General features: G+C 44.0%; 1 protein-coding gene across 3 annotated transcripts in view; it reads right to left on the reverse strand.

Annotated features, from left to right (window-relative positions):
* Positions 1-5,911: 5,911 nt before the first annotated feature.
* TFAP4 (transcription factor AP-4) overlaps positions 5,912-12,067 on the reverse strand; it is a 42,204-nt gene continuing 36,048 nt past the window's right edge. For all 3 annotated transcript variants that reach the window (XM_078663130.1, XM_078663131.1, XM_078663132.1), the window contains 2 exons: positions 11,425-11,592; positions 5,912-6,906 (listed from right to left, as the gene is read on the reverse strand). In XM_078663130.1, the coding sequence (XP_078519256.1) occupies positions 6,712-6,906; positions 11,425-11,592 (363 nt within the window). In that variant the 3' untranslated portion in view covers positions 5,912-6,711. The remainder of the gene's footprint in view (positions 6,907-11,424; positions 11,593-12,067) is intronic.

Below are 12,067 nucleotides of genomic sequence, written 5' to 3' on the forward strand. Positions count from 1 at the left end.
GCTACATCACGCAGTCTCCAAGAGTTTCAACAAACATTGGAAACTGCTAACTGCAGACCCAACCCTAAGAGAGTGGCTACCAGAGAGACCCGCCATCACATACAGAAAGGGATGTACACTGAAAAATAAACTTAGTCCTACGGTCCCACACAATACTTCAGCCTCAGATTGGCTTACCACACATGGCCTGGGTTTCTTTAAATGCGGCTTCTGTTCCTTGTGTGTTTGGGGCAAACATGGCACCAAAACGTTCAGAGGTCATGACGGTGTTCTATACACTATCAGACATAACATCACATGTCTAACCAGATACGTGGTGTACATTATTGAATGTCTTTGTGGAAAAATTTATGTGGGCAGTACAATCAGACCCCTTAAAGAGAGACTAGCTGAACATATACGGGCGATTCAAAAAAGGGATCCCAAATACCCGGTTGCACTGCACGTTGCGGCATGCCAACCACTTGAGGATGAGGTGAAGGTACGTTTCTTTGGCATTGATGTAATCCCCCAAAACATTAGGGGGGGCAACAGAGAACTTACTCTGAGACGTAGGGAAGCCACGTGGATCATGCGTTTGCAATGCGTGGAACACGGGCTGAACTATGACCCTGAGCTTCAATTCTTTTTAGGGAACTAATGCCCTATCATCCTAATGAAATGCTGTACATGATTGATAAATCCGTCATTTGTTTATACAACTGCAAATAGACATGAAATCGTGGAGACTGAAATGAGAACTGCAAGTACTAATTCATTTGGAGATATGGTCATTTAATTTCTGGGGAGGTATGACTTGTTTACGATCCTCCAGGGATTGTGATTTACCGTATGTTTTTAATGTGCTGAACACCTTATTGTTATTTTATACTGGAATTTAATGTATATATTATAGGGTACCAAACTGTAGCCTTATATTTGCCTTCGTGAAATGTAATCTTATGAATTTGTATTAAGAAGGCAAGAAATTTGATATACAGATTGTGAAGTCACCAATTCACGATGCCACTTTACCTTTCACGTATGGGTGCTTTAGTTGAGGGTTTCTTTGGTAACAAAACAATTTTGAAGCATTTTCGGGATCACCATACACGTTTCTCACGTGATCACGAAACTTATGGCTCTAATTTAGGTATGGACTGGTATGCCATCACTTTTGGAGTTTTACCAGAAGACTTAGCTCTTTATTTCTACTCTGAACCCCTTTTTTAGGATACTTTGAAAATCGTAAATAATTGACTCCACTGGACGAGCGAATTACTCTTCGCTTTTCTTTTTTAACTAATACCAGCCACGTACCGGACATATGGCCAATGGGTCTACATAGATCTATAATTTTATAGAATGCACCGAATATACACAACGAGAGGCTTAACTAGAGCACCTCGGAATACTATTTGGACTGGATTTCCCTCCAAACGTACATTGTCCTCATAGTGATTCTCAGTATTATTTAAACAGTGACTTGCGTTGTATGTTCCGCTGCTTAGGTGACTTACAGCGAACTTTTTCACTACCAAGATGGCGGCCACGTTGTGACGTTTTAGCTGACCGGCTCTTTGCGAGACTATATCTCCCTATCCTGTTTCCGGTCACGTGTCCGTTTCTGGAACACGGCGACCGGGAACACACAGAGGAGGGATACCGCGCGGCAGGTAAGAGAAACACAATTCTCCCTTTTACTCATGTTAATTTCGATATTAGGTTTTAAGGCTGGTAGAGCTAAACACTACCGCCCCCCTATTTGTGTTTCCTCTTCTAGTACGTTTACTCACGGAGAATTGCACCCAATTTCTATCCGGAAAACACTACAGACATTCGGATCCCCTCCCGGTATGGCTAAACACATACATGTGTTTAGGTATGTAATCTTTGGCTTATTAATACGATGTAGTACTTCTGCATTTCGGAGACGTGATTAACTCGTTCACTTTTGGATATTCTCATTGAATTTTGGATACTATTTTGTTTTTTCTTGTGCAGTCTCATTTCGGAATAAACGAGCAGCATTTTAACAGTCCAATACAGCTTTGTGATTACTTAGACTTCTTACCCGTTACCAGGGTTGTCTACGCCAATTACAGATTGACATACCCGTCAATTATTCTTTCAGGGTAAGCGACAGCTAACACTGCTTTACTGCACCCTGTAGTATTTTCCACTTGCCTGCTTAGTTATGTTCCCCTTTTTTAATTTAATTTTTTATTTACCTGTCATATCTTTAGATATATCGATCTACTTGCTCAAAATAATTCCCCATCGACGAAACAATACCTGGAATTTTTACCAGGTAGGCTACTAGGTACAAGATTTTGGGATTTATATAGTCGCATGAATTTGTTCCTCGCACATGTACCTACCTTGGTATTGAGCATGACATACTCACTGCATGCTAAATAGAATGGATCAAGCTACACTTTTCAGACCCTGAACCTTCACTAAACGCAGTTTCCACGTGAGCGTGAGACGAGAAACCTTGTGATTGTGATTTTACACCAATAGTGAATGAACTGATGCAACACAGGGGGATGGTGCTATTGCCACCCACGCACTTTACCACTATCAATAGTTTGCGAGTGTGGATGTGCACGGCACATGATCACTAAACGGCCACCAGGCACGTAAGGATCGGTCACTTTCCACTTCCGTGCACGTCCTTTTCACTGTCAAGTGTACCAGATGTGCTACAGTGAAATGTATTATACATGTGTTTATTTTATTTCATCAGCCCTGAAGAGTCGTGTTGACTCCACTTCAACACGATGAAACACGTGTCGGCTGATTGTGGATTCAAATAAACATCCCTTTGAAAATAGAACACGAACACAGAGATCTGCTGCTTTCTGTTACTTTTTTGGTCACTTTTGTCTTAATTGTCACACTGTTTTGTGGTTGCGAGAGCTCAGTTGTTATAAGTTTATGATAATCCTTGATTGTCTTGAACGGTTTTAGGGTTTTCCGTTCGCTCTGAACGCACCACGCATCTGAACTCTTCTCCTTACAGGTTGTAACGTTTACTTCAGGCAGAGCACCGTTATCTGAAATTTCTCTCAACCCTATTTAGCTGTTTTCTATCTTCTAGTTGAAGCCGCCTTTCTCAAGGCACCCATTTTGTTAATACCCTTGCTGACTGTCAAGCCAAACGGTAAAATTAAGGATCATATTTCACCTACCATATTACAGAGTGACTGCACAGATGTGCAAGAACTTCAAACATGGTTAAGATGTGGTAATGTAAGAGGTGATTTAATGAAGTAATATCCTTCAGAACTGCGGTCTTTCGCCCATTGGTTGAGGGTTGGGGAGAGACATACAAATATTTGGATTACTTTGTCCATTATACGTTTGTGTGACGTCATCCAATCATGCCAATGGAAAATATCTCAATGTTCCCCGACTCAGCTAAGGAATTATAGTTCTCTCTGAAGCATCATCTACTTGTTAGGATAGGAAGCACCTGCAGATCTGCCACAGAATCATGTCGCGATACTCCCATTACTAGTGATATTTTAACTGCCTGCTCTACGATAAGGGCAGCACTACATTCACCTGTAATAAACTGCCACCCCAGAACAGCCCAGGGGTTGCACCTCTAAACTACACGACATCTCAGCCTGGAGCGCTTGTTCGAAAACAGATGAGGGAAGCGGGTCTGGAGTGTGTTGCTGACAGGCGAGATGCACATTTCCTGGTCCGTATCTGCATGATTTCATAACTATACGCCCACTGTACTTTTGCATCCTCGTGTTAGTGTTTAAAGCCTGTTCACTTCCAGCGCAGAATCCCTGAGTCTTCCCTTCACAGCCGTATTATTTCTTAAACGTAAGGGGAGCTTTACATCTCAAACAGTCCCATTACAACAACATTGTCTGGTGCTTGCTTGGAGAAGGAGACTGGACAAGATTTATGGCCTGCATCTGTTGAAGTTTAAGTTGGGTGCTCGGTGCTTTTTCCTAGAACTGTACAATAGTACATGCTCCTTCTACGTTAATCGAGTTTAGTCTTAACACTTTGCGGCAGCTCTTTTAAACTGTTGGCTAGACCTTTCTTAACCAAGCTACGGTTGTATACCTCTCTTCAAGTCTTTAAAGTAGGTGACTGGTCCATAGCGTTCAGGGGCATTAGCGTTTGCAGCATTTGCTCCACAGCCATTTCTTTTTTTTGCTTTTGAGATAACTTTGCTCCCCTACTGTGCAACAATTAATTCGTGTTTTGTGATTGGCCTTCAATAAACCTTCTCTGGTTATGAAGACATCCTGCCAGGAACACAATCCCCACCCCTACTCACTGCACAGTGCCTGTCTGCAGGCTACAATACTTCCTTTCCATCTTTAATGCTGTATTAGCCACTCACACTTACAACTTTAGCCATGAATTGTAAAATGATAGCCAAGGAATTACTACATTGGATCTTTTGAGACCATCATCCACCTATATTTGGAGAGAACACTCCTGACAACTTGAACAAGAGGCCAACTAATGGACATCTTCCAAACATCAACGCAGCAAAGTTACCTTTGTCACTTCTTGTACAAGCCTCTTACAGCAATATGTCAAAATGGGTTGATGATCATAAATTAAGCTGGCCACTCAAGTGCCTTAGAGACAGTATTTTTTGTTTTTAAAAAACCCTTCAAACTCGGCACTAAAAGTACCCCATGCGCCCTCATGATGCGCAGCAAGCCGCATACAAATTGTTGAACACTCATTGGCCAGTGAGACAGGGGTGTGTGGTTGAGGGACACCAAGAAAACACACTTACTAATGCTACAAAACTTTTTTCTAGTTTAGCAGTTCTTATCCAGGGGACCACTATTCTAGGGTTCCGTGGTTGTCCTGAAAATTAAATATTCACAGATTAATAATATATATATATATATATATATATATATATATATATATATATATATATATATATATATTATTTATATACACACACCTAAAATAGCAAAATGAAAAGCTGTAATTGTTAAGAGGAGGCTAAAAATTAAGTGGATTTGATTTGTAAGAGCGGCGCAAGTACAGCAAAGAGAATATAGTGTGAACCAATTGTGGCATTAATTGAAATATTGGAACGTGGCAACAAAAAGAGAGCATGCGTTATAAGCAAAAGACTGATGGGCAACAGAATTCAATAAGGTATTGGCTTGCTGTTCTAGATCACCTACGAGGTTTCTTCTACTCTACGGGAAACAACTTAGGCGGATTCTGCAATGCCCATTTCCGGTCTGAGATCCTCAAATGAGCATCCAAACAGAAGACGCCTCTAGAGTACAATAAGACAAAGTGATAACTTGTTTGTTCAAAATGCGGCTGTCTCCATGCACAATAAACTAGCATTACGGTCATCCAGTGACAGTTGGCCTTGATGGGATTCGAAGCATACTTGGAGGCCACTGTAGACGTCACCAAGTCTTCAACTCGTGAAGCCATCTTGGTGGCTGCAGACAAGGGCTTCATGTTGGCTAAACCAGTGACTCTAAGAGGACCATGAGTGGGAATACTGCACACCCGCAGCAACAGAAGGTAAATGTAGGTAATCTTGAGAAGATCAAGAGGACCCTTGCAACCCCATTGCCTAAATGGGCAGCTGCCTTAAGCTTAACAGATACTTACTTTTCCCCTTGGCTCAGGCCATGGTCTGTTCATCGGCAGCTGTTATCACAACTGACCATCAAGGACACCAGGCATAATTTCTCCCAACCAGTGGTGGAGTATGATGGTTTCGCAGCATCCTCTTATAGCAGCAAGTTGGCAGTGGCTTTGACAGTGCGCTTTCATTTCCCCTTCAAGGTCAGAACATCGCTTGACTGGTAAACCACATAGCTTCCAACAACTTTAAAATCTCTAAGCTGGCTGCCACTCCAAAAAGGCAACTTTCACTAAATTAATTCATACGACACCAACGAAGTTCTAAAAAACAAAGTACAAACTTTATTTTGTTTCTTTACAAAGGCACCAAGGCCTCACTGGTATTTTTTTTTTGTTTGTCACTTTCTTTACAAAATATAACAGCTCCTTAATACAGACCAGACTTTGAAAAATCGTAAAAAAACAGAAATTAAACAGAACAAGAGACAAATTGTGGATGTGAATGGGAGCTTGCCGAAGGCAGGCACTGCGCACACTTCAGACCAGGGACCAAACAGAGGGAGTGGAACAGATGATGGATAAGTGGGCAGGGGGACAGGATGGGGGTTGTTGACGGGAACGGATGGAGGTTAGGACCACAGGACACCAAACGCTATTTTCCAGACCTACATAATACCCCACAAAGAACGGTTTAAGTGCTTAAGAGGACAACGGTGGGGTAAAGGTAGGGGTGAGGAGGGTGGATAACATGTTGGGGGAATTTATAGTTCCTATTTTATTTGGAAATGCCACTTACAGAGCTTTGCTTTCCTGCCACCGCACTAGTGTTAGCATCATGTAGGACACTGTACGAAAGCAGCCTTAAAAATGCAGCTCGTCACCATCTGAAGTTCCAGCAAGTCCCTCCCCTTATTGTGCGTTTTCACCCACAGCAGGCAACGCCGGTTGGTGCACTTTCTCCCTTGACTTACAGTATTGGTCAGGTCATAAAAGAGACCCAAAATCTTACGGATTTTGTTTTCAAATGTTCGGCATATGAGATGTGTGAGGGGTGGAGAGCAGGAGAGTTTCCACCCATCCCTAGCTCCACCGTCTCCCACGCAGTGCGCCATCCTGCTGTCAGGGGAGCTCGCCATCCCCGAAAGCATCATCCTTGCTATGTTCTGCGTCGCTGTCGTCACACTCCGTGTCGGAGGCGGTGTCGGTGTCAGCAACATTCTCCGAACACGGCCAGCTAGGGTTGACGATGACTGCCCGGCGTTGCTCCTCCTCCAGCTGCTGGCTCTCCTGTGTTCCTTCTATGTGCTGGATCGCCTGAGATTAGACAATGAGAACATTATCACTTCCGCTGAACAAGATTTGAAACCACTTTCAAGTGTACAGAATGGATAATAAAGGCCCCAGAAAGCAAGACTTCTTTTCCCATGATCGGTATAAACGGTGGGAGCTTCCCATACCAACAAACTGCAAACCATCCTCTCACTTGAATCCACAAGCTTGACCAAGCCAACAGCCTATACCTTGGGGCACCCGCATTCATCACATGCAACATTCAAAAATGCCAGTGCAAGGCCTCTTGTCCTTCACCCAATCAAACGCATGACTCCAGTCCTGTAAGTGCTCCACTGGCTACCTATAGCTAAAAGGACAATGCTCAAAGCACTCTGTGTTGTCCCCGGAGCCTACAAGTCAAATTCATGCAATACAAACAAAACCAAACAGTATGCTCCAGGTTTGGATCACTTTTTATACCACTTTACCATAAGAAATCTGTAGGAGGCATTACTTTCCCAGTACAAGCCGCCAGGCTATGGAAACTCACTACTAGCCAGCAGTAGAAGCACACAGGAGGATATACACTTCTGAAGATATTTGAAATCATGGGCATTTCCTAGATAACTGAACCACCCCACATCCCAGCAAAAGAGCCCAGAAAGGCCGTATATCACCCTTCAAAGCAGTAATCAGCTTACAACCCACAGAGTGGAACAACCCAAACAAACTGCTTTTGATATACAGGTAAGTTAAGAAGGACTGCAGCAAAATACAGCTATGTAATGTCACATATAACATTTAAGGCCCACAATAAAAATAAGACCATCATAGGAAGCGGTGAGCAGCAAATTGTAATTTATACCACTAACTTTCATGTAAGAGATATCTGCTAAGAGGGTTGTTGAGCAACACTAATGTACACCCACAAAAAACATATCTCCAAATAAACATGCATGAAATAACTGTAGAGATCTGTCACACAACTGGACTGGACAATTCAGAGAACTCGTCTAGCACTGCAGGTCCCAAATATCTGTACATTCAGGCTGCTTCTTTACATCTACATACTGCATCCCAGGACACCATAAATGCACCTCGGTGGTCATCACAGATGACATGGAAACACTTCCCACAAAGGATCAAAACAAAGACAACATCCTTCCAACCATACCCTACACAGTGTAGGCATGCGCCTCAGTGGTCCACATAGGGGTAAATAAGCACTATATAATGATGTAATACAATACAACTCAAAAGAAAAGACGCAGATTATACAATCCAATAAAAACCCATGTGGCCAGATATGTAGCGCCCCCGCCACCTTCCATGCCAAATGCGCCCAATAATCATCATCATCATCATGTGCATCTTGTCTTCTGCTCAGGGAGCTCTTGCACCGAGCTGAACATAAGCTACTGGCCAGCATATACACCAATGTGCCACTTGTTCTGAATGGATTAACAGGGAAGTGCTGGGGGCTGTGTGTAGCATGTACAGGACATATAACCTTTGAGATCAGCTAATTAGGAGGCGGTTTCATCCTCCCCATGTCCAAGATAAGAAAACGGACAGGGTAGAAGATCTAGCAGCCCTCCCACCTATAATCAGGGCCACTGGCATTATGCGGCAGAAGAGGGCCAAATTATGCACCAGTGTTGAGCAAATTTAGGTCAAGAAAAAGCAAATTATGTGGCATAATGCAGCACATTTTGTGATAGTATTGCTTAATTATTTAATCATTCTAAAACTTAGTAACACTGTGGGAATTGGTTGCGCCTCATTATTACCAATTTAACATCCAAAGTATAGCAATTAAGCTACAGCAAGGTGACCAGTTCAGTTTTGAAAAGTGCCTTCCACTGTGCGGCAACATGTGCGGTCACATTATTAGTAACTTTTGAACAGTTTGCGCTAGAAACAATTTTTTTTGTTAAAATCTGGAGATAAAGCAGCAGATACCACCCATATATATGTCACTGTATGCTCTTGCTAACCAGCAATACAATTCACGAGTTTGTGTAGTGCAACTGCTGTGTGTCACGCACCGCGATTAAGATGCTGAATTCGTTTCAGAGCCTGGTATGTGAAGAAGATTTATGGGAACACAACCAGGGAACATGCGGAATACTCCATCCAAAGGTCCTCTTTATCACACGGTTACCAGTTACCATGCAGTGCTGGGTCGAGGACCTTGGGGGCATGCAGCCAAACCCTTGGGTGCGGTCACCCGAACAGCAACGTGTCACAGAGGGGGGAAATTACCTTCAGGGCCATTCGAACAACATGACCATCCAACAAATGCAGAAAACTAACACCGAACCAACCAAGGAGCCAGATTGGTCGCCCTCATCTGCCTGCCCTAAGAAGCATTAAGCAGAAAAAGTGTCCGCAAGATGGCTAGAAAGTTCAGTCGCAGCAGACATCTGCTGTAATCTGCAGGTTAAGTGCCTGAATATTGGTTCCTCATACACTGGGTATGAATGATTTTATAGTATTGAATGTTCTGTACAGAGTTTGGGAAAGGAAGTGAGGCAAGAGGCACTATGTAAAAAAAGGTACTATTTATTAGTGTGTAGAAAAGTAAATTTCAGACGAGTCGCACTTCCTGGCCTGGGTGTCCTCACAGATCAATGGGATACACATTTCTTCAGGTCCGTTTTCCCCATCAGGTTGTAATTGCCTAGATGTCAAAGCTCCCATGACTCAACCAGTTCCCAAGGCCCAGAGATAAAGCCTGGTCCGCCACCCAAGAAAAAGGGACCACGGTGTTACAGCCGGTGTGAGCACCATGGCCGTTCAGGGCGCCTACTTCCGCCCTCGAAAAGGGCACTGGTTCTTGGCGCATGTAACTGCTCTGATGATGGGGGACGGGCCGTGTACGCTGCTCTAGCAAGGAATTAAACCTTCAACAGCAATTTTTCAGAGATAACAGTTGTACGGTTATTGGACTTATACAGCACTTCGTAATCCTAGGCAGCACGGAACTGCTTATGGTGCTTAGAAGGCTACTCCAGAACCCAAAGTCAGTTGTTGATGCAGAGATTGGTTACTGGGTGAGACCTGTGCTCTTATGACCCCCCCCCCCCCCTCCCCTCCGCCCTCGTTTCCTCTAGTGTACATCTGGTGATGGTTCACTGCGCCAAGATATCGGTGTTGGGGCAATCGCGCTTTACAAGTAATCGCAACACAGCTACGGTCGTCTATGCAGGAAGGTGTATGTCACAGTTTTAGGCCTTTGAACCAACGCCTGGGTGAGTTTATACCTTTGCGATCTTGGCAGCGCCATGTAGTAGTGAGCACAGCAGACTGAGTTTCAATTCAAGCTTGAAGGCTCAAAGCGGAGACTAACATCCATGTTATGTACACGCTGTGGAGCTAGATGGCTGGCAAAAGCAGACCTCTGCACGTCTGCAAGGCGTTCAGAAACTAAAACACCATCATGTGATGCAGCATGCTCTACAGCACACCACTGAGAACGGAGGTAATATGCGCAGAACTGGTATAGTCGCTTGTATCTAGCGGACAAGAGTAGCGAGCACAGCCTTGGAAGGCTCCTTATGAAGGTGTGTAATAATAAGAGATCAGATCTATATCCCTTGCTACCCCAGTGCTTAGTAAATAGCAGGAGTATTTTTTGAGCAAGTTCATAGCCAAGCTGTTATAGCAGCGCTTTACAAGAAAGTTGATTGAATCTATACAGTCCGATATTGCTAGTCTATTGATATAGTCTGGCTGCGCTGTTGGAGTCTGGGTACATACAGCCCCTGGTCTCGAGCATTCCGCCACCAACCCAAGTTCGACTTCTGGTTGTTCGAGATGGATAATTGGTAGCGTGGGTGTGAAAATATATTCCTTTTGTATGTGCATATGGTTCAAATGTGTTATAGTGGTTGGTGGCACCTGGTAACATCTACAACTATGTACGTTAACGAAGAGGTGTTCTGTGGGAAATCACCCCATATGTGTACATCTAGCCAGGTGGTGAACCGCAAGCCAGCAGAGCAGTGTCCATCTCAAGCGAGGAGCCCAGTGGACAACTGGCTAATGAACACATTTTTAATTGTGCACACCACCAACTGAGTCTAAGTGCTGCGGTATGGTTGGCTGCCAAAGCTGGAGTGAAATGGCAAGTCAGAGAAATCAGACCCAAGTGATCTTGAACAGGAGTGTGCATGTCAAGCAAGATATTCTGTAGCAAGCACAGGAGTGTGCATCTTTAGAAATGCGCCAGAGACATGGTGGTACGTCTCTGAATTTAGCATCACTGGTTTAGCTGCCGTCTACACTCCGAGCGCGATTTTAATACATGGGCATATTCCATGATTGACAAAGAACATAATTCATTGCAAAGAGTTGGCCCAGGCAGAATTCAGCAGGGGGAAAGCTACATTTAAGTTTGTCCCAAGATTTAAAAAACGCATCCTAAGCTGTTCTACCGCAAACTGGGATTTATTTGGCTCGTTTGATGAGACACTGCTAACCTATTCACGTTTTCACACCAAAATGTCCTCCATCTCCTCCATATCTTTACATCACCCATGCACTTCCGGTGCTCACCTGCACAATGGTATCCAGGTTGTGCCTGGATGTGGACACAGTGTTGATTACAGACGGAGGCCCCATGGTGACCACGTTGACGTGATGCGAAGGCAGGGACAGAGCAGGGGCTGGAACGATCACCGTCGGGTGATGAGTGGGGGCAGGGGGAATGTTCACCGACAGAAGCTGCAAGACAAAAAAAAACAAAAGAAAAGCTGTTAAAGATCAGTGGTTCCTTTTTCACAAGCAAGCACTTGCCCAAACAACCAATATTAATCCATTTACTAGCACATATACACCTAGTACATGAGATGTTACTTCAAGTAAACTGTGCGGTGGAGAAGAGAACCCAAGAAAATCAGAACGTCAGCCTGGGTCTAGTCTGGTTTGGCACTTACAGGGCAGCCCCACTGTCCCAATCCCATTCTACCAGTACTAAAATGCCCCTTCTGAACTTTTACATTTCCTGATTTTTACCTACAACGGCCCTGGTCCGGAGGGGGGGTTGGCAGCAGTGTATCTAGCAGAGAAACTTGCATGGTGTCATAAGAAAGGAATATGGGAGAAGAGAAGGCCTTCCCCCTGGAGAGCAACCCCCGGCGTGGACTCCGAGCTGCTCTCCTGCGGGAGCTCTTACTCCTGCACAATTATGGCTCATACA

This window comes from Lissotriton helveticus, chromosome 10 (genome assembly GCF_964261635.1).
Source record: "Lissotriton helveticus chromosome 10, aLisHel1.1, whole genome shotgun sequence".
NCBI classification, from domain to species: domain Eukaryota; kingdom Metazoa; phylum Chordata; class Amphibia; order Caudata; family Salamandridae; genus Lissotriton; species Lissotriton helveticus.